Genomic DNA, 24829 nt, shown 5'->3' with positions numbered 1-24829 from the left:
AAGTAGGTGAACATAGCATTGAACGAAACATGCAGAATAATCACAGAATGTCTCAGACCTACACCTGTTGATAAACTCTACAAGCTAGCTGGCATTACCCTCAACCCCCGATACACGATGGGAAGTTGCTGCTCACTGGGAGAGAAATAAGGTTGAACACTTTGAAAGCCACCCACTGCATGGCTATCAGTCTCCTCCCAGTAGACTCAAATCAAGGAAAAGCTTCATGAGAACCACCACTCCTCTTAACGTTCCCCCAGCAACAACAAGAGTATCCTTCTGGGCAGCTAAACAAGGAAATCCCAACTAGATGTGTCCCCCCCCCCCCCCACGAGCTTCTTCCTCCAAGGGCAAATCAAGAATGGGCAACTTGGAAGTTTCTGAACAGACTCAGAAGTGGAGTGAGCAGATCAAAAGACAACCTGGCAAAATGGCAGTACCTAAGAATCCTCCACCTTGTGTGACTGTGGAGCATCTGTATGTTTGTCCGCAATGTCCTGCCTCATGTACAGAGGAGGAGTTGTTTGAGGCTACAGACAATGCGGTTGCTGTCGCCAGTTTTTGATCAAGGGATATTTAGACACTTATGCTCCTTCTATTTTTATCAGTTTTGTATTAATTTATGCAATACTTTGGATACGAAATAAATAAATAAATCTCAGGTAAAAAGTAGTGAGGTTTTTAATTCACTTTTTCCCACTTCCCCTGAGCCCTTTAGCTTCAGTGAATGTGGAGATCTGGCTGTAGTTTGTACTCCGTTAATTCAGAAGATGGGAGAGGAGAGAAATTGAGAGGCAAATGGGTGCAGGTTTATCTTTCCCTGGGCAAATATGATCTAGGTTGCTCTTGTATGTGTGCCTTTTCTCATTCATACATTTTCTCCACCTTGTCCCATATACTGTTGTTGCTTGGCTACACGTATCTCCACTTTCCTGTGAAATACTAGAGTGCATGGAGCTATGGCTTCCCTTAATACAGTCACTGCACTGGTCTTCCCTTGCACCCGATTATGGCATATATTCCAAATGATGAGATCACCTGCCCCCTCTGTATAATGAAATCAGATACCATCCACAGAGTAATTAGGATTTTGGAACCAGGAAATGAATTGGTGCACAGTGTAACATCATCTGTAATTTTCATTTCAAAACAATTCAGCTTAATGAAGGCCTTGAGGGGGGATTGGAAAGCACACCTGGCGTAAGAAGCCAATAACGCTGGCACGGGAGCAAAGTGGAAAACAGAAATGAAGGCACTCTAAGACCTTCATTTGATTCTGGCTTCTTAGAAGCTCTTTAATAATGACAATGGCATGTGGCAGGGAAAACTGGCAGAGAGTAGGGCAGATTATTTGCTAGTCAGCACTTGGAATAATACAGTCTTGGCTGATGCAATCTTTTCCTATCTTTCCTAACTTCTATGTTACAGTATTAAGTCCAGCTTGAGCCTTGGATATTCCAGTTTGGCCCACCTGCTCGTCTGCAATGATCTAGGGATGGAAATAATATTCATAACTATTTAAAATGATTTTTAAATGCTTTTCAAGTGAATAGCAACTCTGATGGGAAGAATTCTGAATTGACAAAAATCTCCCCAGATCAGGATTTAGTCAGGACAACATTCCTTTTACATAATAATACTTTTTATTGTGCAGAAGAGACACTTTTTTTCTGTATGGAAAAGAATATTTCAACACAGAAATGTTACATCATGGGTGGAAAATGCTATTTTCTATACTGTCAAAGGCTTTCATGGCCGGAATCACTGACCTCAACAATAGATGTGGTATAGATGTGGGCAAAACCTCAGGGGAGAATGCTTCTGGAACATGGCCATACAGCCTGGAAAACTCACAGCAACCCATTAAATGAAGTAATTGGGAATTTATTCAACATAAAAAGTCACAAATGCATAATTTGCATAGAAAATAACATTCTCTGAGTGGAGAACAGCATTTGCTATGTCAGAAGGAGTATTCCTGCTTTGAAATATTCTTTTTCCAAACAAAAATGTTTTCTTTTTCCTGTGCGGAAAATACTGTTTTCCACACAAAAGTACAACATACCAGTTTTGGGGTCTGTAAGTCCAGAATTGCAAATGGCCTTCAAGAACAGCACACTTTTCAAAGATTTCCTCACAGCAGGAAGATTATTGAAGTTAGTCTTTACTACTGTTGAGAAGAAAATTAGGCTGGATTTGTATTGCCATATAACGCAGTTTAGCCCTATATAGTGCCGTTAAACTACATTGAACTGCATTATATAGGTCTACACTGACCATATAATACAGTTTCAAACCGCACTATATGACAGTGTAGATCCCGCCTAAGTGAAACGTTACAGTCCTACAATGATCCCTGCTATTAAATGGCAGGGATAGATTAGACATCAGCAGCATGGATTTAACATACTGCTAAAACACTTGGAGTTTTTGTAGAAAATTGACTTTGTGCATGCAAGAATAAAATGTACTGTATATATGCCTAGTTGATACTCGGTGATTACTCGTGAAGTGACAATGTAGGCATTTTGCTGTGTCTTGCAGATAACTGCTGATCTAAACTGAGCCTGGTGTTTGTTTTTACTACCATGGCATGTTGTATCAACACTGTATGCGGTAGACTCCACAATGCAGAGGGGAGTGTTGTTCTTGGCACCAAGCATGTTCCCAAGCCTGGCAGAACATTTTTTCAGATCGCTGTAGGTAGATTGTGTACATACCTAGTTCTAAGAAATGACATTTGCATTAAGGCTGAGATGTGGGGAAGAACCGAGTGCAAATCCAAGTATTAGAATATCAAGTTCAATCCTGACTTTTCAAGCTTGATCTTGATCTTCTGCAATGGATTCCCTGTGGTCCTGTCAATCAGTGCGGACTGGTGAGATATTGGAAGGGAAATTAAATCTCACTTGGGTGCAGAGAGCTGGTGTGGCATAGAGGCTGAGTGTTGGGCTACAACTCCCAGGAGACCAAGGTTCATATCTCTGCTTGGCCATGGATATCCACTGGCTGATTTTGGACAAGTTAAATTGTCTTGGTCTCATGGATGGCAATTTCCCATCCACATTCTACCAAGAAAACTTTATGATAGAAGTGCCTTAAAATTGCAGCAAGCCAGAACTGAAATAAAGGTATATGACAACAACAGGATTTTTGCTGCTTTTTTCCCTGAGAAGACAAACTCTGTCAACTGCAAGGCACATAAATTGATTGATAAGCCAAAGAGTCGGGTGGGGTGAGGCATGCACACACAACAATTATGGGCTGCTTTTTTTTCGTGTCAGGAGTGACTTGAGAAATTGCAAGTCTCTTCTGGTGTGAGAGAATTGGCCGTCTGCAAGGACACTGCCCAGGGGACGCCCTGATGTTTTGATGTTTTTACCATCCTTGTGGGAGGCTTCTCTCATGTCCCCACATGGAGCTGGAGCTGATAGAGGGAGCTTATCCGCGCTCTCCCTGGGTGGGATTCAAACCTGACAGCTTGCAGATCAGCAACCCAACCTTCAAGTCACAAGGCTTTAATCCATTATGCCACCGGAGGCTGCTGAGAGCATTACAGTTTTCTCCCTAATTTTATATCCCACTAAAATGATACTTTTTATCATTTAAAAAATGGTTAAACCGCTGAGCTGCTGAACTTGCTGACCAAAAGGTCGGTGGTTCGAGTCCAGGGAGCAGGGTGAGCTCCTGGTGTTAGCCTCAGCTTCTGCAAAACTATGAGTTCAAAATCATGCAAATGTGAGTAGATCAGTAGGTACCACTCTGGCAGGAAGGTAACAGCACTTCATGCAGTCATGCTGGCCACATGACCTTGGAGGCGTTTACGGACAACAGCGACTCTTTGGCTTAGAAATAGAGATGAGCACCAACCTGCAGAGTTGGACACAATTAGACAACTTCAGGGGAAAACCTTTCCCTTTCCCTTAAAAATGACACTTTAAAATGTCTCTCTTTTTCTCTTTTAGTGTCCAACAAACACCATTTTGTAGACAGTAACTTGCTCTTCCAATTTCGAATGAATTTCCGACGAAGGAGGAGGTTGATGGAGCTGCTTGCAGAGAAATCCCGGCAGATGCCGGAGAGTCATGACAGTCCCTTTTGCCTCCGGAAGCAGAATCATGACAACAAAAAGCACACCAGTTTCCTCTCAGGTAGCTGTTTGATCTGTGTTGAAGCCACTCACTGTAACCCTGTACCCCAGGTGACATCAGATGTAGGGAAGAATAATGGTATATAATATCTGCTGCACTATCAACGTTAAGATTCACATTATGTTCTTTTGCATAATTTAAGGTGCTGGCTTTGACATTCCAAACTACTTTGGGGCCAGAATTATTTTAAGGGTCTCCTCTTTCATAGTATTCTATCAGCTGCCTAAGATCAGAAGGAGACACATTTCTCGAGTTCTACCTACTGTGCGAGCATGATTTTTCAGGATAAATGAAACACCCTTTTTGGTGGCTGCTCCAAGCCTTTGGGACACCTTCCTATATAAGTTACAATTGCCTCTTCTGTTGCATTTTTCTTCCACCAGCATCTGCCAGCTTTTCAATTCAGTCTCTGTTTGCTGATTGTTGTTGAAGACCATTTTTAGCAGGGTTTTGGGGGGATTATGGCAGGAAGAAATATGCAATTAATTGCAGATAATTCCTACTTTCTTGATTGCTAGGTAATGTGTACCAAGCATGTATCTAAAGGAGTACACAAGGTCTCCTATTTTTCCTTATCTCTCTACATTTTTTACTTCAGGCATCTCACTAGCATCATATCAGAGAGCCCATCCCTGTTCTCCTGCCCTTTCTTCAGTCTCAGGGCTCTTAGGTTGTATCTATACAGCAGAATGACTGCAGTTTGAAACCACTTTAACAGCCATGGCTCATTGCTGTGGAATCCTTGGGTTTGTAGTTTGGTGAGCTACCACTATTATTTGGCAGAGAAAGCTAAAGACTTTCTGTATCGATTGCATGATCAACCACCTTCCACATTTTTCCCTTTCTGTTTGCTCTGAACAGTTAGTCCCACCAAGGAAATAAAGATTATCTCAGCCGTGAGACGGAGTAGCATGAGCAGCTGTGGCAGCAGCGGGTATTTCAGCAGCAGCCCCACACTCAGCAGCAGCCCCCCTGTATTGTGCAACCCCAAATCGGGTAAGGACTTAAGGACTCTTCCAGACTGGTTTAATGAAGTACAAACTTTCATTGTATAGCTTATTGGGTTTTTCTAGTTTCGATTTGTTACATTGGTGAGGGGTGTGTGTGTATGATGTATCAATGGGGCAGTTTACAAAGTTGATTTTTTAAAATCTACAATTCTGTGATCCTGTAGACCACAGTTTCTCAAACTCTGTTCCTCCAGTTGTTTTGGACTTCAGCTCACACAATTCCTAACAGCTGGTATTTCTGGGAGCTGAAGTCTAAAACACCTGGAGGAGCAGAGGTTGAGAAACACTGCTATAGACATTGTGACTACTATTTGTACTGAAAGGACAGTGAAGAAATTCTGAAGAAATTATTGTTATCAAGATTGAACCAGGGAAAGAGAAAACCAAGCTTTGCTTCCTCATCAGATGTTCCCTCAACATTTACAGCCTTCTGCTCCTGTGGTTTTTTAATTGATTTTTTCAAATCACACTTGAAATATAGAGTGTGTATCAGGACAATTGAGGGGATTAACGTGAAAGCCAATCAAAATAAAGTTCTTGTTGGAAACCAAAAAATTGAATGAACTGATTTACTTCTCCTCTGGCTTGAAACAGTACATGTCTACGAATTGTGAATATGCACACTTTGAGATTAGGAAACAATAGAGTGAAATATCAGCGATCACTGAAAAATGCAGGAGGCGAATGTAGTTTAAATGTCTATACAAGCAATTTATTTGATGCTGAAATTCAGCTTGCTATCCACAATTATTCACAGAATTATGTAATTCACAGAAATAGTGGCAGCAAGGCAGCAGCTGTTTGCACATTTCAGAATATTACGGAAAAAGGCAGTTGTGTAAACACAAATAAATGGGCCCTAGAGCAAATTAAACCTGAGCTAGAATAAGCTGAGACTTTCACGGTTTAGATCTATCATGAGAAAACATAACAAACTAGAAAAAACAATGATGCTTAGCCTGGAACAGTGGTTCTCAACCTTCACTTCACTTCACTTTATTTCTTAATTAGTTGCTCTCCACCAGAGTGCTCCGAGCGACTTACAATTTAAAATATCATTCCACAATATAAAAACATTCAACATAAAAACATTCAACAGTGACTATTTGGCACATTAGATCTAATTTACTTAAATGCACAACCAAACAACCAAGTCTTGAGCGCTTTTACAAAAGGTCGCAACTCCGACATTGCTCTAATATATGGAGGCAATGAGTTCAACAGAACCTGAGGGTCCCCAGGTGTTTTGGCCTACAACTCCCAGAAATCACAGCCAGTTTGCCAGCTGTTAGGATTTCTGGGAATTGAAGGTGAAAACATCTGGGGACCCACAGGTTAAGAACCACTGGCCTAGAAGAAGGCAGTAGGAAAAGAGGAAGGCTTAATTGCTTAATTAATTCAATTGAGGAAGCCTCAACCCAAGTTTACTAGATTTGAGTAGGACTTTTGATAACAGGGTGACTTAGAGGTCTGCTATTCATTAGGTTGTCATAAGATGACTTAATGGCCACTGCAACACAACATTAATAATTCATTGACGTAGCCTTGATGAGCTTATTCATATTTTTTTATAGAAGTCTCAGAATCTCTCAGCCTTCAGGACTTCTGGTCATATTGACTGGGGGTTTCTAGAAAGTCCAAGGTCTGGACTCAAAGCAGTGATCCATTAGAACTGGAATTTGGCAGTCTGTTAAACGTCAATGGGCATGGAATCATTCACATGGTCTGTGTGCATAAGCATTTATGTTTATGTGTTTCACCAGCACATGGACAGCAGCTTGTGCAGACTGCATATAATGACAGCTCTGCCAATTGTGGGATCATGAGACTCAATCCTGAATCAGCTTAAAGTGCAAAATTTCTGGCCAGCTTAACAGCTTTGCAACTCAGTTGTTGATGCCTCTGTGTTAGTGAGATGAAGTAGCAGCAGCAGCAGCAGCAGCAGCAGCCGTAGTACAAATGTGAAGTCATTTGATTTATTTGAGCTGATAATGAAACAGGGCAGCACATGAAAGGGAAAGGAACAAAGTGATAATGCTGTGGGATAGAGGAATTACGGCAAACTTTCAGCCATAGCATCAGCTCATATTCCACCCACTGCCTTTAATGAGATAAAAGCTGTCAGTGTGTGAGCTTGTTTCCTTTCGGAGAAGATTTCCTGTGCCTCCAGAAAGATGAAAGATCACCCATTTCTGCTCCTCTTTCTGAAATTAAAATTTCAAAGTTAGAATTCTTTCTCTGTGTGCGATCAGATAATATCTATCTTTGTGCGTGCAAGTCGGCTATTTATCTCATAGGGTTTTATTAGGCAAGGAACACTCAGTGGTGTTTTTGCCTGATGTTTTGCCTGAAATATAACCTACAGCACCTGGTATTCATTGGCAGTTTCCCATGTCAGAACTACAGAGATGAGCCTGCTTAGCTTCCAAGATCAGTCAGGGGCTGGTGCCTTTAAGGAATGTAGGTTCTATCCATATTTGCTTCAAAGGTTTGAATACCAGGATTCAACCTGGTGTTCTTTTTCCTTGTGTCAATCTTTCGATGTGAGTTAACAGAGCATGGCCCCAGAAATGTAGTGTTCATTGAATTAGAAGATAACCAAAAGCGAATGTAAGGTAAGGCTTTCACAGTACAATGACTACTCATTGGTCATTTGCTGCATGGAATCCAGACATATTTCTTTTTGGTTGCTCGTGTATTGTTATGTTGTATTGACCCCTAGCAGTAATATGTCACGTTAATTCCTGCCTACTAGGGGTATGCAATTCAGGTAAACTTCCGTGCCGTTTTCAACATCTGATTTTTTGCTGCCAGTGATCTGTTTTTTCAGGAGCTGACCAAAATCTGGAGTTCAAAATGCCATTTTTTTGATTCAGCAGCCAGAAGATCAATTTTCATTCCGGGAAGATCCAGCCCATTGGCAGCAATGTGGAAAGGCTATCCTTTGCATCATTTTTAGGGCTATTGGGACAAAAATGACCACACCTGGAGGACACATTTACCACTGCAAGACCACCTAAAAAAATACTAAAAAAGGATTGCAAGATATTAAATTAAGAAAATTTAATTACTATATTGCCAAAGGAAAAGATTGGAATTGAGCCCAAAAGCAAGTGATCCTAAAAGCAGCAACAGCACTGAGAAAGAACATGGAGCTAGCTAGCACACAATCTCTCTCTCAGAAGTCAGGATGCAACAGGAAAATGGAGGAGTGCACCCTGGCATATATAGACCAGCTTGGCAAAAAGGCATGTGATCCGCTTTCTTACTGTGATTGGCTCAAGCAAGGCTAAGGGGGAAAATCCCCACACACATGCACCTGCTGCCATGGCGCAACCAAAAGCAGTTGTTATTGGCTGCCATGTGATCCGTTTTGGCTGAGTTAATTCAGGATCCATCACCTGCCTCATTTCTGGACATTTGATTATTGAATCAGCCAAATTTCCTGGATCCCGTTTTGAAAAAAACAGCACCATGCACAGCCATACTGCCCACTCCACCCATAAGTTTATGTTGTAATTGCAGTAGAAGTGATGCATATTCCTGTGCATGTTTACTTGGGAATAACTCCCAAATGAGTTCACTTTCTACATCAACAATGTAGAAATAATGCAGTTTGGCAACATTTCAATTACCATGGCTTAATGCTGTGGAATCATGGGAGTTTGGTGAGACACCAACACTCTTTGCCATGTATTGGGCCACGAGAGTTAAAGTGGTATCAAACTTCATGAATTCTACAGTGTAGATCAGTGGTTCTCAGCCTGTGGGTCCCCAGATGTTTTGGGCTTCAACTCCCAGAAATCCTGACAGCTGGTAAACTGGCTGGGATTTCTGGGAGTTGTAGACCAAAACATCTGGGGACCACAGGTTGAGAACCACTGGTGTAGATGCACTTATATTCTGCAAGTTTTAATGCTATTTATAGCTTAGTATAAAACTGCAGCAGATATCTATTGCAGTGGTTCTCAACCTATGGGTACCCAAATGTTTTAGCCTTCAACTCCCAGAAATCCTAACAACTGGTAAACTGGCAGGGATTTCTGGGAGTTGTAGGCCAAAAACCTTTGGGGACCCTAGTTTGAGAACCACTGTCCTATTGGATTAAGGCTGGAAGCACATCTTCTGCCTGTGACATGATGTTTGTTTTTACCTTCATGAAATACAATGGATCTGCAAAGCTGAAAGAGCATTTGATAGTATTGGGTCAGATTGGCTCTGCCTTCTGATTTTGCTCAGCATCCACTTTCCACAGATACCTTCCACCCTCTATTGAGCTTTTTTTTCTTTTTTCTTTTTGCCCAAGAGACCACTTTTCTAGGAATTTCTAGGTCTTCTAGCATGCTTCTGTGGTCCACGTCTGCTGGAGAATTACCATAGAATAGCACTTGTTCTCTCTAGCAATCTCTACATCTTTCAGCTTGACTGAAGGTTGAAGACCACAGAGCCATACAGGAGGACCTAGAGATTTCTAGAGATTAATCTGTGAATAATCAAATCCACAAGAGTCAAAACCACAAATGTGGAGGGCTGACTATACTATTCTAAAAATGCCATGCATTCTATCACAAGAAAAAGGTTGAAGAAACCCTGGGGAAACATGTGAGGATTACAAATGAGTCAACGTATTGTGTGCATGAGTGAACGTGGTTTGGTCAGTCCACTCCAAAAATTTCATGTGTAATCTGACCCAGCTTTTCCAAAAGGCCTTTATTTCATAAATTCACTTTGTCTTTGCAGTACTGAAGAGACCAGTGACTCCTGATGAACTTCTAATGCCTGGAGCTCCATACGCCAGGAAAACCTTCACAGTATGTTATCTATGAGTTGTTATGTATTTTATTCTTGCCCTGCCTTTCTCCTGCATTTGGGACTCAAAATTGTTGGCAAATTAAAATGATTACAGTGTGTTTGTTTGTTTGTTTTTTTAAAAAAACAAACAAAACAAAACATTAAAATAGAAACTATTATAAACATTCAAACAGCTTAAAAGATCTGCTTTAAAATTATGAAAAATATTTAAAACTGGCAAAACCACCTCTTTCTGCTGAAATATAATCAACAGCACCTGGTATGTGTTGATGGTCTCCCATCCAAGTACTAACCAGAGCTGATCCTGCTTAACATCCAAAATCAGACGGATCTGGCCCCCTTAAAGTATTTCTGCATACCGGGAGATTGGACTGGATGGCCCCTGTGGACTTTTCAAACTCCATGATTTTATGGTTTATGCCTTTATTTTGGGATCAAGATTATATGCATGGTATAAAAACAGTCTAGTTGTCAAAGAAAAGGTATAGCCTGCAGCCCAAGGATTGGCTGATATTTCATCCTGGCCCAGAGGTTGCAATTTTTTACTTTTTCTTATAGTAACTTTAGCTGTGCCCTAGAATTTTTTCCCTCTCAGAAAAGTGAGGAACATATAACTTGAATCAGGAAATATACAGGTTTGGACTGCAATTCCTAAAATTCCCAGGCTAATAAAGCTAGGGAGTTTGAGAGTTGTCAACCTGAGCAGTAACTTTTCCAAACTCTGTACATAACTCATAAAACGAGAAAGACAGTAGTAGTTATGGAAATGAGAGGGACAAGAATATATTCACAATAGCTAATCACTAAATGGGTAATCCAAAAACAATGACCATAAAAAGGAATCATGAGAACATCTTCTCATTTCTTCTCAAGATTGTAGGTGATGCCGTTGGATGGGGGTTTGTGGTGCGTGGGAGTAAGCCTTGCCATGTCCAAGCTGTGGATCCCAGTGGACCTGCAGCTGCAGCCGGAATGAAGGTAACTTTAATTACATCAGCTAAAATAATTTCAAAAGGAAGAGTGGGTGCTCTTTTAGCATGTTCTCAGGCCTACGTCAGACCGCTTGAAATTGACCATAAAATCTCACTGGAGGAACTAGAAAATCATAAAGACAACATTTTAAACAAATCTGGAAATAAACAAATGTGCAAACCTCCATCCCACAAATGTGGAGGGCTAGTTGTATTTGCCCTGAATCTCTGTCGAAAGTTTATATTAAAAATACGAAGCTCCTTTAGGCTCGGCACAGATACAGGACCTGGCCTTGTGGAAGAATCTGTCCTGCTCTGAGAAACATTGTCTGCCAGAATCACTTGGAAAACCCCAACAAAGAGACGAGACCAAGAAAACTTGGCTAGGCTGAAAAGGGTAAGAATTTGAAGACCTTCCAAGAGTCAGCATTTTGCTTTCTAGAAGAGTCCTTGGCAAACCAGGCCCCTCTTCTATGACTTATGGGAGCACCCAGCAGTTTATATATTTCTGGACGTTTGCCCTCAGCTATCTTTTTGTTTGGAAAACTTGCAGTCCTCATGGCTCCACACACTTGTCTTCTTTTCACACTGTGCAGCAAACTCTTAGGGCGAGACTTTTGCCCTGCAGCGTAGCAGGCATACTTCAAGAGGTTTTGTTCTACTAGGCCATTGAAAAGATTTAGTACAAAGCCAGCATTGTGCCTTGCATTTCGCAAGGCCATAGGGAGGCGTATCCAAAAGCCATCAGTCTCAGTGGATTCTGGAGAGAGGTCTGAGCCAAGCTTTTCCATCAAGAAGAAACCAGACAGTCATTCAAGTCTAGAAAAGAAAAGAAACAGCTCAGGTGAGGTACAGCTATACAAATGGTGTATCCCTTAGCCCAAATATTTTGATCCAGAAGTGTTTTGGTTTCTGGTTTTTTCTTGAACAAAATTATTAAAATATTGTATAAAATTTCCTATAGGCTCTGTGTACCAGATGTATAAGACTTTCGTGTTTAGATTTGACTCCTATCTCCAAGATATTTCATTACATACACACACACACACACACACACATATATATATATATGGAGAGAGAAAGAAATACCTTAGAGATAGGAGTCAAATCTAAACACGAAATTCATATACATCTTGTACACAGAGTCTATAGGAAATTTTATACAATATTTTAATAATTTTGTTCAAGAAACAAAATTGGTTTCCATTGATTCGTTAGAAAGCAAAGCTGCCACTATCTCAGCTAGCTATGAGGATAATTTCAGATTTTGGACTATTTTGGGATAAGGGGTGCTCAACCTGTATTGCTTGTTTACAGGTATTACTTTGTTACTATCTTTATAACAGACCTGTAAGGTAGGTCACTAGAAGAAAGTAGGTGAAGATTTTGTAGCAAGGGAAAAATTCAAACTAGAGATCTCCTTCTTCATAGCTAAGTCTGTCAGTTGTGGTGTTTCATCCACTATCTGTGTAACATTTGCTTTCTCAAAACACCTTTATAGTAAGCACATTTTTAGCTTCGCCTCTATCAGAAAGCAAAATTGCCACTCTCTCAGCCACAATATCTCATTTGCCATGACTTCGGGTGCATCTACATTGTAGAATTCATGCACGTTGACAGCACTTCAACTGCCATGACTCAATGCTATAGAATCATGGGAGTTGTAATTTAATGAGGTACAGTACTCTTTGGCAAAGAAGGTAAAAGACTTCATATATAATGCAACTTGCACAATTCTATAGCATTAAGCCATGACAGATCAAGTGGTATCAAATTGCATTTATTCAGTCATGTAGATGCACTCTTGGTTTTGGTTTTGCCCTTTCTCAGAGCAGCATATAAGCTTTGCTTCTTGATATGCGCGGAAATGGAGGCAGGAGGTGAACATTTGCAGCTGCTTTTGCCAGGGCTCAGTTGCTCCTTGCCAAGAGACATCAGAGGAAAGGCCTCTAAAGAAGCCACACTTTGAAGCATACTTCGGTTCTCTTACAGCTTGCAGAGATGCCTTCTTGGCTGGAGGTCTCTTGGGCTTGGGAGTAAAACAAAGGAACTTTCCCAAACTCTGGCTCATCGTTCAACTAAATTATCAGCAACTCTTTGGAAATAAGATAGAGGGAAAGTGACAACTTTTCCCCTCACCTCTGAAGGGCAGGGCTTTATATCCCATGACTGAAACCCAAGTGGGGTAAATATTGACACAGTGATAACATTGTGATGGCAACAAACACCTGCAGCTCCCTCTCACACATGTATCATGGGCACATTGCAAAGAAATAGACACAGCAAGGTTTGTTGTGTGATTTCCTTTTAGCATGAAAACTATGAAACTGTTAAGGACTTCGTTTTCTTTTTTTTAATGCAGTATGTTTCTCAATAGGACAATCACATTACCCATGCACTGAATACACAAAGTGGTTGCAATGTGTCACATGTATCTACTGTCCTTATGTTATCCAAGACGAAAAACCAGTTTTTTCACAGAACCAAGATTGCTTTGAAATAACACAAAAGATGAAAATGGGGATTAATTTTCATTTGGAGGCCAAAGTGGATTTGGAGCTGGAAATCCAAATCTGGTGACTCAAATCACGACCTAACGTTTAAGAGCCAGTGTGGAATAATGCTTTGTGCATTGAACCACAACTTTCTAGACCAGGATTTGATTCTTCACTTGGCCATGGAAACCCAATGGATGAATATGGGTGAGTCATATATTCTCAGCTCTAGCAAACTCCATGATAGGTTCACTATAAGTTGGAAATGAAATACACAACTACAACTAGTACAAATCAGCAACGAAAAGTAGGTATGCTGTCACTTCTCTTCCCAACCTAACCTCTTTTCTTCAGATGGGATTCCCATAGAATTTATTTTCAGTTTGTTCAATAGGAATGTACCAAATTCTGCACATTTCTGTATCTTAGGGATAGAAGAAAGTTTGTATTTTAAGAAAATCAAGTATGGAAGATTTTTATTTATTTATTTATTTACAGTATTTATATTACGCCCTTCTTACCCCAAAGAGGACTCAGGGCGGATCACAGAACATACATATGCTGCAAACATTCAATGCCATTTTATACAGACAAGACAGACAATTTGAATATAGAGAGAGGTGTATATAGGCTTTCCCCATCTTCGGCATCTTGGAAACTTGTGCTCGATTCCAGCCATTGGGGGGCGGGGGCGGTGCTGCTGTTGTTCCATCTCCCTATCAAAGAGCTTTATTTGTAAACTTCCTCCTTGGTCAAATCGCCAGCATTTTTCTGGCATTTCCTTATGGGTACCTTAAAATACCTCCCTGCTTTTAAGCGGTACCTATTTACCTACTTACATTTTAGTTTTGAACCACTAGGTAGGCGGAAGCTGGGCTAAAGACCCTGAGCTCACCCTCACCCGGGCTTCGAACTGTCAACTTTTTAATTGACAAAATTTACTGCAGCTGGTGGTTTAACCTGCTGTGCTAAAGCCTGGCCCAAGAAAAGGATACTGACAGATCTGTTCATTCAAGGCTGGGGATTTTGAAAACATTTTAAGGAAAAGTCTGTGCTTGAATCTTTTAGTGTAGAATTAGGACTGCTACCATACTTACCACAGTTGTTTTTTTTTTATAAACTTAAATAGTAGAACATCCTATTTAAAGGATTTTTTTTTTTTTTGCAATCACAGAGGTGACAGGGACCCCAGAAGCCATATAGTCCAAGTCTCTTACTAGCCAACTAAACTAAAACTTACTAGCCAACTAAAACACCTCTGAGCCATCTCAAGGTAAAAAGGTAAAGGTTTCCCCTGATGTTAAGTCCAGTCATTTCTGACTCTGGGGTGTGGTGCTCATCTCAATTTCTAAGCGAAGAGCTGGCGTTGTCCGTAGACACCTCCAAGGTCATGTGGCTGGCATGACTACATGGAATAGACTATATCAGAAGGTGGTGAATTTGCCTTGATTTTAAGTATTTAAATAGAGCTATCTCAACCTCTATTTAAATACTTAAAATCAAGGCAAATTCACCACCTTCTGATATAGTCTATTCCACTTTTAAATTACTCTTTGACACAGTCGATTCCTGAGTGCAAAACACAGAAGTGAAAGGGTAGACTAGCCACTTGCTCCTGTATGTTTAATCTAGTTATGTCCTTAAATTTAACTGCAGTCAAAGGTACATTTTAGGCTGTTGGAATGGTGGTTGTCCATTGCTATGTGCAGTGTATATTTTTGCTTCTATTTTCATCTTAAACAAGAATAATATAGATGAAAAGACCTCTGTAAAAATTATTCTGTTTAGCAGGCACATGGGTGGACACAGTAAGAAAGATGCAAGGGCGTATATACTTGTTTGCCCTGATAAGCTTGGAGCCACAACAGCTGTGCCCACTCAGATAGGGGAACAGCAATCCTGTTTGTTGGCTGCCATCAGGAAAACACTGCTGCATTTCTGGGTTAATTCAGCTTGTACATTTCAGCTGGGGCTGCTGTCGTCAGAAGGCACAACACAGCTGTGACCTTCTGTCCTTTCGGAGCATTTGCTGTCTGCTTAAAATAGCCCTTAGACCAGGGATTGGTAAAATGCAACTTGCAGGCTGCATGCAGGCCCAGGGCCATTTTTGTGATCATTTCTCTCCCAGAACAATATATTTCTGCTCCAAAAATATTAAAACTGAGCTCTGGGGGTGTGAAAGTTATGTGTTTGGAGCACCCTGGATTCCAAACAAATGAAAAAGGATCAAAATGAAATTCTGCAAAAAAATATTTTTTTTGCTTCAAGATTCTTCCAAATGACCTGAAAGGCAGGAAGGGACAAAAGTATGTCTTCGTGTCCCCTAATAATTGAGACAAGATTTTCTGGAGATTTTCTAATGTGCTCACTCAGACCCCATCTACACTGCTATATAATGCAGTTTCAGAATGCAGTTGAACTGCATTATATGACATCTCAGACTCATAATAAGCCGGTTCAATACAGTTCAACTGCATTCTGAAATTGCATCACATGGCTGTGTGGATGGGGCCTCAGTTTTCCAGAACTTTTTGAAAACCAGACACAGAGGTAGTCCTATGACATTTTTCTCCTCTTAAGATTTAAAAAAATATTTTTGAGTTATAGCAGATAAATGTCATTTTTATGCTGCATAGACTTACAACTCTAAATACAAAAGGAGAAGAAGGAACATATTGTTTTAGTATGTTGCATCTTTTTTAAAAAGGCCTATCTGAGGATGGGAGTAAACAGTAGCTACTGGTGCTAGGAATTGCCAAAAAATAGTTTGGGAGAACAGTTATGAAACAACTACAGCAACAAATACACCCCCCTCCCAACCCATTTGCCTTGTCCGAAGGAGTCTTGTGTTAAGTGTTGAAAGGAGTCCAGGAGTGGTTTGGTATTACTTTCTTAAAGGGGTTTTGCAATGTTTTCGACAGCTGCTGGGATTGTGCAAGAGGGACTGATGTTTTTATGCGAGGAAGGAGAGCTGTGCCAGTTGGAAGATGCAATAACAGGGAACTGTGTGCTGTTCCATAAGAAAAGTTGTTTATCTCGCCTCTGCAAAGGGAACCCTGGTTTCTAGTAAACGTTTTTTCGAGAACGTTTCTTATAAGACACCAGGCAGTTTTTGTGATTGAAAGGGAATGCTTTTTTCTCTGGAGATGTAATCTTATGTTTGCGCAAGAACTGGATCGTTGCCTGCACCCGCACCACCCTCTCTTTAGCCAATTGAATGTTTGCTAGACAGATCCACGCTAGAGAGTTACGGCTGTTGTGCAGAGAATAATTCTTTCTGTGTGCGTCTGTTAAGCTCAGAGAGAACAAAAGAAATGGTCCCTGGTGAGGTTCTTGTTTGCAGATCATTCCCCTTTGAAGATGGTAACAAATGCAAACAAGCTGAGCCTTTACAATACTTAATTTTTTCAAAAGGTTGTCCTTCATAACTTTTTTTTTACAGATGGAGAAATAAAAATGATTGAGGTTCATGATATCCATAAGATAATTGAAGTATTTTTAAATCTACTTTTTTTGAGCAAGTGATGTTGGTGTTGAGCCCTTCCAGACAGGCCCTATATCCCAGGATCTGATCCCAAGTTTTCTACTTTAAACTGGATTATATGATTCTGCACTGCCAGATAATCTGGGATAAAGAGTAAATCTGGGATCCGATCCTGGGATATAGGGCCTGTCTGGAAGAGCCCATTTTTTTCCCTGGAAGATTTTGATGCCAGAATCTCACTTTCTCTGACAATAGCCAGAGCCATAGCTATTTCACTGTCAGGAAATGTCCAATTAGGGATAGGTTTTCAAGACAGTTTGGAAGTTTCCCTGCCTTTTGTAGTTCCTTGGGATAATCTTTATTAAGTAGTATTGTAATATGTTGATAGCACATTGCGTATATGTGCTGTCAAGCCACCTGTCAATGTACAGCAATCCCTTGCATTTCAAGTTTTTCGTAGACAGGGAATACTCAGAAATAGTTTTGTCAATAATTTCTGCTAAAATAGTGATTCCCAGCCTTTGTTTTGGACTTCAGATCCCACAATTCCAACAGTTGGTGAAATGGCTGGGATTTCTAGGAGCTGAAGTTCAAAAACATCCGGAGGACCAAAGGTTGGAAACCACTGCTATAAGATATAGCCTACAGAGTCTGGGGCTCATTGGCAATCCCTCAACACCTTCATACTAAAGAAGAAAGCCACAAGTTCCCTCCTTATTTAGTCCTTAGTCACCAACTTTGGTGATTATTGTGTGGTTTGGTAGTATCCGTTAGTACTTGCCCCAAAGCTCTATAAAATTAAGAACTGCTTTGGGGCTGTTCCAGCTGGATGCTATACTCCCTGCCTTGCTCCTGCCAAATGCTGCCACGTTCTTATCCCTTTATTGTTTTATTTTGCTTTCATCATAAACTGCCTCTAAGGCTTAGCACGTTGCTTGTTAAATTCAGTGGGTCCTGCTCAGAAGTGTTTATTGTTAAGAGACGGCACTCAGATGTTAACAGTTAACTCTAAAATTACAAATGTGCTCTTGGGATCTCGAAAGCAACAAAAGATAATGTATTTGTGTGTGTTTGCTATAGTTCCAAAACCATGAGCCCAAGACTATGTTAACCAGCTACCATATTTACAGGAATTGTTGCACAGTGCAGCATTTGGGTTATAAAATTGATTATTTATAATTTGTTTGTGGTCCCTTCTACACTAGCCTATATCCCAGGATATGATCCTAGATTACAGTATGTGCTTATCACAGATTATCCGGCAGTAGAGACTCCTACAATGCAGTTCAAAGTAGATCCTGGAGGTATAGGGCAGCCTAAGTTTGACTCCAGTCATACTTGTATTGCCATCCATGATCACTAGGTGGCAACACTCTAAGCAATACGTTGACATGTTCAATTCTCTAGAGATGTTCTAGGCAGATCCATGTTAATCAGAAACACTCTAGAGAGAATAGTGAACTGGGAATGATTTTTGCTTCCTATGCAGAATTCCTCAATTGTAAGAAACCAGATGGAGTCAGGTGTATTGCCTTAGAAGATGGGAAGGGGGATAAGCAGAAGAAAAACCTGACCAATAGAGATGAATAGCATGGCTTTGAGCACTGAACTATGAATCTGGAGATCAGGGTTTAGATCTCCGCTCATGACACAAGTAATTTCTAGCATAGTAGGATGCTTTCTCCCCAGTTGTGCCATGGAGCTCCACACCACCCATCAGATGATACAAATCACTTTCGGTGGGGTCCATGAGTCAACGGCAGTACAGTTGTCCTACAACACTTGGCCCAGAACACGGAAGGCCTCTCATTTTCCATTACCAATCATGGGGTCAGTGCAAAGTGAAGTCATGTGGCGACACTTCCCCATGTATAATGGAGAAGCATTGCTGCTGGCAAGGCAGACCGTGGGACACTGGGAGGCTGGCAAATCGATCTGGGGGACACCATCAATGTGATGAGGTCTGTGGCCATGAAAACCCATTTGGGCAAGTCACAAATCTTCATCTCAGAAAACCCTGTGATAGGTTCATTTTAAAATCCATAGAATAATTGAAAGCCCTTTGATAAGCTTATCTTAGAATAATAGAAAATACTATCATAGAATGATGATAGGTTTTCCTCAAAACAGAGCTTCCCAACCTGTGGGACCTCTCCAGAAGCCCAATGGTCTGGAATTCTTGGAGCTGCAACCCAAAACACTTGGAGGGCTGCAGGTTGTGCAGGCTTGACTTAGAATCATAGAATTATATGATTCCTTGTGATTAAAAACCCTGTGATATTGTTACCTTAGAATAATAGAAAACCCCAATATAGGTTTGTCTTAGAATCACAGAATAATATGGTGGATGTGTAACACTATTGCAATCATCTTTTCCCTTTTATCCATCAGTACAGAAAAAAGGTGATGGATCATCCCCACATCACCGCCATTGCCATTCCCAACAGATCACAAAGCCCTATGCAAACTCCTGGCTGTTGCAGGTATGACATTCTGACATCAACAGGGGCCTATGCAGTAGGAAAGAGGAGGAGAGATTGGCCTCTTTTTCCAAGTCGCATGAGCAGTCTGTTGATATCTGAATGGGTCCCCTGTAATTTTCAGGATTAGCACAGAACCCAGTGGCCAGTTGGGAGTGGCAAGGGTGACACAGAAGGTGAGGTGACAGTCCAGCAGGTTCAGTGCAGTCTTAACCCAGCTGAACCATACTGGCCCATGCGGATGTTAACCTAGCAGTGCAATAGAATGAGCAGGGTGTGTGTGGTTTCTTCTAGACTGCTCTGGACTGGCCAGAGATTTACTGATAGTGTCCTTAGCACAGATTAGTGTACACTCATCTTTAGTACGTATTTAAACCCAAATCAGTTCAATACAATAGCCATCTCCTTTGACAAAGGAGTGGATTCACTGCCCTGCTGACATGGAGCACACCTGAATGTTTCCTGATCTGTTATTCTTAATTTTCTCTAACTCTAAACAATTTGCCACTTAATTTTTCTGAAATCAAAATGGTGCTTATTTATTCATATACCCATGCCTTTTAACAATAAATGGATTTCTGTTTAAATGATCTCATTTTCTTTAAAAAACAAACAAAACTCAGATATATATGTCATTTGACATGCTATACAGATAAACCCTAAAGTCAAAATTGTTTTCTGGGTAAGTAGTTTGTTTTACCAGCAGGTTTTTTTTCATGTAGTTCCCCATCTGTGCCCCAGTTCTATCTGGGAACAGCTTCTTCGCTACCTCTTAATATAGAAATTGGGCTTTACTTCCAACAGCTCAGCAAGTGCAGAATTTCCCCTGGCTCTGCTGTTATCCTTTTTAATAGTTTTTATCTTGTTTATAGCAATGGTGGTTGTCAGTTCCCCTGTCATAAGGGTGATAAATCTAATCTGTGTTTAGGACTTCACCGCACAGGCCTTTAGTCTTGTGGCAATTTTGTTGTTTCAGCAAATAGAAACATTTGAACATTGCAAATATTGTGTGCCAAGCTTGATACTGAAGCTTAGAAAAGGATGTTGTGCTTTCCTCGAGCCCTATGAGCTGAATCTCATTGACTGTTTCGCTTTCTCTTAGGTCTGCCAGTTTGTGGTTTCAGTGAATGGACTCAATGTTCTCCATGCAGACTACAGGACAGTGAGCAATCTCATCCTCACGGGCCCTCGAACAATTGTCATGGAAGTGATGGAAGAAATACGCCCCTAAGAAGGACACTAGTCTTACCCTGGACTGTGGCAAATGCACAAATCGGAGCACCGTTGTTTGAAGAGATGTGAGCCGCCCTTGTTTACAAACATGGTTTTGCCTTCTCAAGTACTTTCTTGCTCCTTTTTAACAATCACAGATCCTTTGATAGAGGCACTCAAAGATTGTATATACTGGTACTCATTGGCAAACCCAAAGAATAAGATGTAGAGACTGATATGCAAGTTCTACTATACTATGGGGTCAGCTGCAAGTCGGGGATAAGGCAAGCTATGGTGGTCTGCACCAAAGGTGCATGTGAGTCCAACGTGAGAGTCATCATCATGGCAATAATGATGTTCTAGTATTATGTTGCTTTTCTTCCGATTCATAGTTTTATTTCCCTGATAACAGACTTAGAGTAATAGACTTTCATTTTGAGAACTGAGATTGCTTCGGATCAGGTGCACATTTTTTTTTTGTTTTAAAAGAGGGCTGCTTATGCTAACCCAAACTTGTGCTCAGAGACGCCCAGTCTTGCACACTGAATACTTTTGCAAATGGAGCAAGGGTACATCTTAACTGTGTCAATTCTGAATGATAATTTTGCCATTTACATAGTAGAAGAAGAAATGTTTCTAAGAAGACCTGCTACCACCCTGATGGAAACACTATCTGGTATCATGCTAGACAAGATATGAGAAATTCCAGTCTGCACACGCTTAGAGCTTGCAATTTTTTTTCCTTCAGAGGAAGCCACAAAGAGCTTATGCATGGTATTCAGAAAGGGAATGGTGAAATATCTGTTCCCCCAATAATACTAGAAACCAAGTTCATTCACTGAGAGTAAATGGAAGTAGCATATATATTCATATATAAGTTGAATCCATGTATCAATCTAAAGGGCAAGTCTGGGGGTGTGGGCAAAATTATGGCTCTTGATATATGACCCATGGTTAAATTGTGGGTCAATCTGCAGAGAGGGAAAGTATTGCAGGGCCAATCACTCCTGACTGGTGCCATCACTATTTTCCCACTCAGGCATTGAGAAAGGTTAGAAGTGCTTTCACAGCAAGGAGACTAGAGAAGGTTGATGCTTCCTTTAGGTTTTCCTGGGACAGATTAGACTTTGACCTTTCCCCACTCTACCCACTTCCCTTTTCTTTGGAAAAAGGTTAACCATGGATAGGTTTATTCTGGGTTTTTTGATTTTATTTTTGGGCTAAAATATTTAGACTTATACAGGAGTATAAAGAGTACTACTTCAAGTGAAACATTTATTCACAAAGTTCATAGTTAAACTGTAGGACTCACTGCTACTACGTGTAGGAATGGCTTGCAGCATGGACAGCTGTGAAAAGAAATAAGATAACTTCATGGAGGACAGGGTCATTCACAACAGCTTGTATCAATTCCAGGATCAATGAAAGGATAACATTGTATATTAGTTGTTGGGGAACATTAGATTTCCTGTTTATGAACTTCTCATTGGTGCATCTGGTAGAACAGTTCTCAACAGAATACTGGATCAGAATTGCCTTTTGTTTGATCTTATGTTCTTTTTACCCAATGGGGTAATAATTACAGCTGGTGTAAAGGTGTATAAGTCAGGAAAAATCAAGGAGAAGGGCCCTTTCAACTATCCTTCCCAACACAGAGGCTCCCTGCAGCTGTCTTTTCCAGGGAGAAAGGAACTATCAAGAGATGCCGTCATAATTCTCTCTCTTCTCCCCTACTTTGTCACTGGTCTCCATCCACTTTTAAGGAGTTTTATTGGTATTGAACATATGTTTTAAACTTATCGCCTCAGACATAAGGGCTGGAAACTTGACTTTCTAAAAATTAAAGCTGTGAAATTTTGCAATGTTGACTACCACTGTGGAAGTGATATCCCTAGTGATATCACTGTACTATCATCTTCTAGAGCCAAATTTTGTATATCCATAACTCTCTCACTGCAGTCTGTAAAATGTCCTCCTCCATTGGTTTCATGGTGGTTTAGGCAACAGCCTATATTTGATAAACTTGCAAATCTATCTTGTTGAATTTAATGGGACTTACTCCCATGTAGATACAGATCTGGATCTCACAATTCTAATATGGCTTACTGCTACCTTTCTTAACACATGGGCTCATAATTTCCCAACCAAAATGGCTATGGAAGCTACTGTCCTGTAGTTCAGGGGAATTCATTATGGCTCTGTAGCAAAGAATTATAGGTACCTCACCAAACTGCAAATCCCAGGATTCCATAGATGGAACCATGATAAAGTTGTATCAAGTTTGTGACTGCGGTGTAGGTATTCACACAGTTGTGAAGGATGCAGATGTGATAGATATCTCAATTTCAATGCATAATCCAACACTTTTGGAATTAATTCTGATGTAATTCCAAGAGTTGCTGTGATGACTGTATAAATATTTTCAGATGATTTTTCACACTTGTAAAAAAGTTGTAAAAGTTATTATTGGAGACTACACTTATCAGTATCCTCCAATTAATTCTGCAAACTTGATAGGTCACTTAAGTCCCCATGTAAGTTTTAGAGGTTGCGCTTTTGGTCCTCTTTAACGTAAGCCTTTTCACAGTCCTTATATTACAAGAAATGAAAATATTTTCATTCTTGTTTAAAAGTTAGGCTTTAATATCACATTCAGGCATCCAAAGAGCTATGTTGCTTCGGTGAGACAAATGAATCTGCCAAAGCTTGATTTAGCAATATTTTCAAAACACTAAAGATGAGGAAAGCTACAGACATAACTTCATTACAAATGTACTTGTGACACTTGAAAACACATTTGTGTGTGTGTGTGTGTGGTTTTTTTTTAAATCACTTTTCACATTTTGTGCAATTTCATTGAGAATCATTGGTTTAATGAACCCTGGAGTCTACAATGGAACGAATATGGTAAAATAAAGCTACAACCAGGCAATGTATTTTCACCCTCCTCCTCCTCCACCACCATATTATATCCATATAATATGTACATTCATCTCATTTCTACCACTGAGAAAAAGATATGGCTGTTTTGCATTGGTTCCAAAGCTTGCAAAAACCTCTTCAGCCAGTGGCAGAGGTAAGGTCAAACAACCATTTGAATCCCCATCTGGAGTGAAGAAATATCATGAATTGAATATTAATGTCTTAAGAAATTTTGCATGTTTCCAGGTGACATTTCACATAATAGTTGTGCTTTGAGTCCACTTTAACTGCCATGGCCACATCCTATGGAAAGCTGGGATTCATGGTTTCATGTGCTACTCAAAATCGTCTGAGAGAGAGCTTGAGAGGTGTAGTTCAGGAGAAGGCACCTCACCAGGCTACAAATCACAAGATATTATCAGATGGAGCCATGAGAGTTGAAGAGGTATCAAACTGGAATAATTTTGCAATGTGGATACAATTGGGTTGAAGCTTTGACAAAAAAAAGAAGACAGTTTAGTATTTTTGACAATAAGTTTCAAATAGCAACTTTTCAAAAACCCACCCTTTCTACTTGACCCTATGGAATGTGAATTTAATGAACTGCTTGAAGAATTCATTTTAGGATAAGATGGCTTTTGAGTTAAGTAGGGATGAATATTTGCATTGTGATTTTTTCACTTTCCCCTCCCATGAGGATTGGTGTGCCATAATTTTTTAAAAAATGTATTCATATTTATACATTTTTTTCACAAGACTGTATAAGCTATACACAGCAGAGCTATTCTGGTACAATCCAATTTCTATCTCTTAGTCGGTTTTTTAAATAAATAAAACTCTTTTTCAAATGCAAGTTTTGTTTGTGTGCCAACGTGTATGAAAGAAAGGGCAGTGATATGGAGATATTTTCCACATTCACTCATGAAGAATCTTTATTGCATGTACAAAATGTACACCCAAAACCTAACATTCCACACTATGCTATGGCTGCCAATAAACTTTCAACAAGGTTTGCAGGAAGTTTGTAAGGGAACATAATATCGACTTTACCAATCTGTGTGCATTCACCCAAGCAAGAATGTGACAAGACCTCTCATAAATCCCTATCACTGTGACCATAACCATCATTCATGTGTATATGTATGTGTGGGAAGATTGCAGAATTGTTCCCCTAAGTGCTGAAATATATATATGTATGTATGTATGTGCCTTCAGGTTGTCTGCCAACTTATAGCATCTTCCTGAATTTCATTGAGTTTTCCTTGGAAAGGAATATTCAGAAGTAATTTTTC

At 40.2% G+C, this 24829-nt stretch overlaps 1 protein-coding gene across 1 annotated transcript in view; it reads left to right on the top strand.

Annotated features, from left to right (window-relative positions):
* Nucleotides 1–24390, top strand: part of deptor (DEP domain containing MTOR interacting protein) — a 70215-nt gene extending 45825 nt beyond the window's left edge. Inside the window, exons 6-10 of the mRNA XM_003224832.4 lie at nt 3966–4151; nt 5013–5147; nt 9902–9972; nt 10847–10951; nt 20506–24390. Coding sequence (XP_003224880.2) covers nt 3966–4151; nt 5013–5147; nt 9902–9972; nt 10847–10951; nt 20506–20634 — 626 coding nt within the window. The 3' untranslated portion in view covers nt 20635–24390. The remainder of the gene's footprint in view (nt 1–3965; nt 4152–5012; nt 5148–9901; nt 9973–10846; nt 10952–20505) is intronic.
* The last annotated feature ends 439 nt before the right edge of the window (nt 24391–24829 follow it).

This window comes from Anolis carolinensis, chromosome 4 (genome assembly GCF_035594765.1).
Source record: "Anolis carolinensis isolate JA03-04 chromosome 4, rAnoCar3.1.pri, whole genome shotgun sequence".
Lineage (NCBI taxonomy): Eukaryota > Metazoa > Chordata > Lepidosauria > Squamata > Dactyloidae > Anolis > Anolis carolinensis.
Note: the sequence above shows the minus strand (reverse complement) of the source record. Positions and strands in the feature narration are given on the sequence as shown.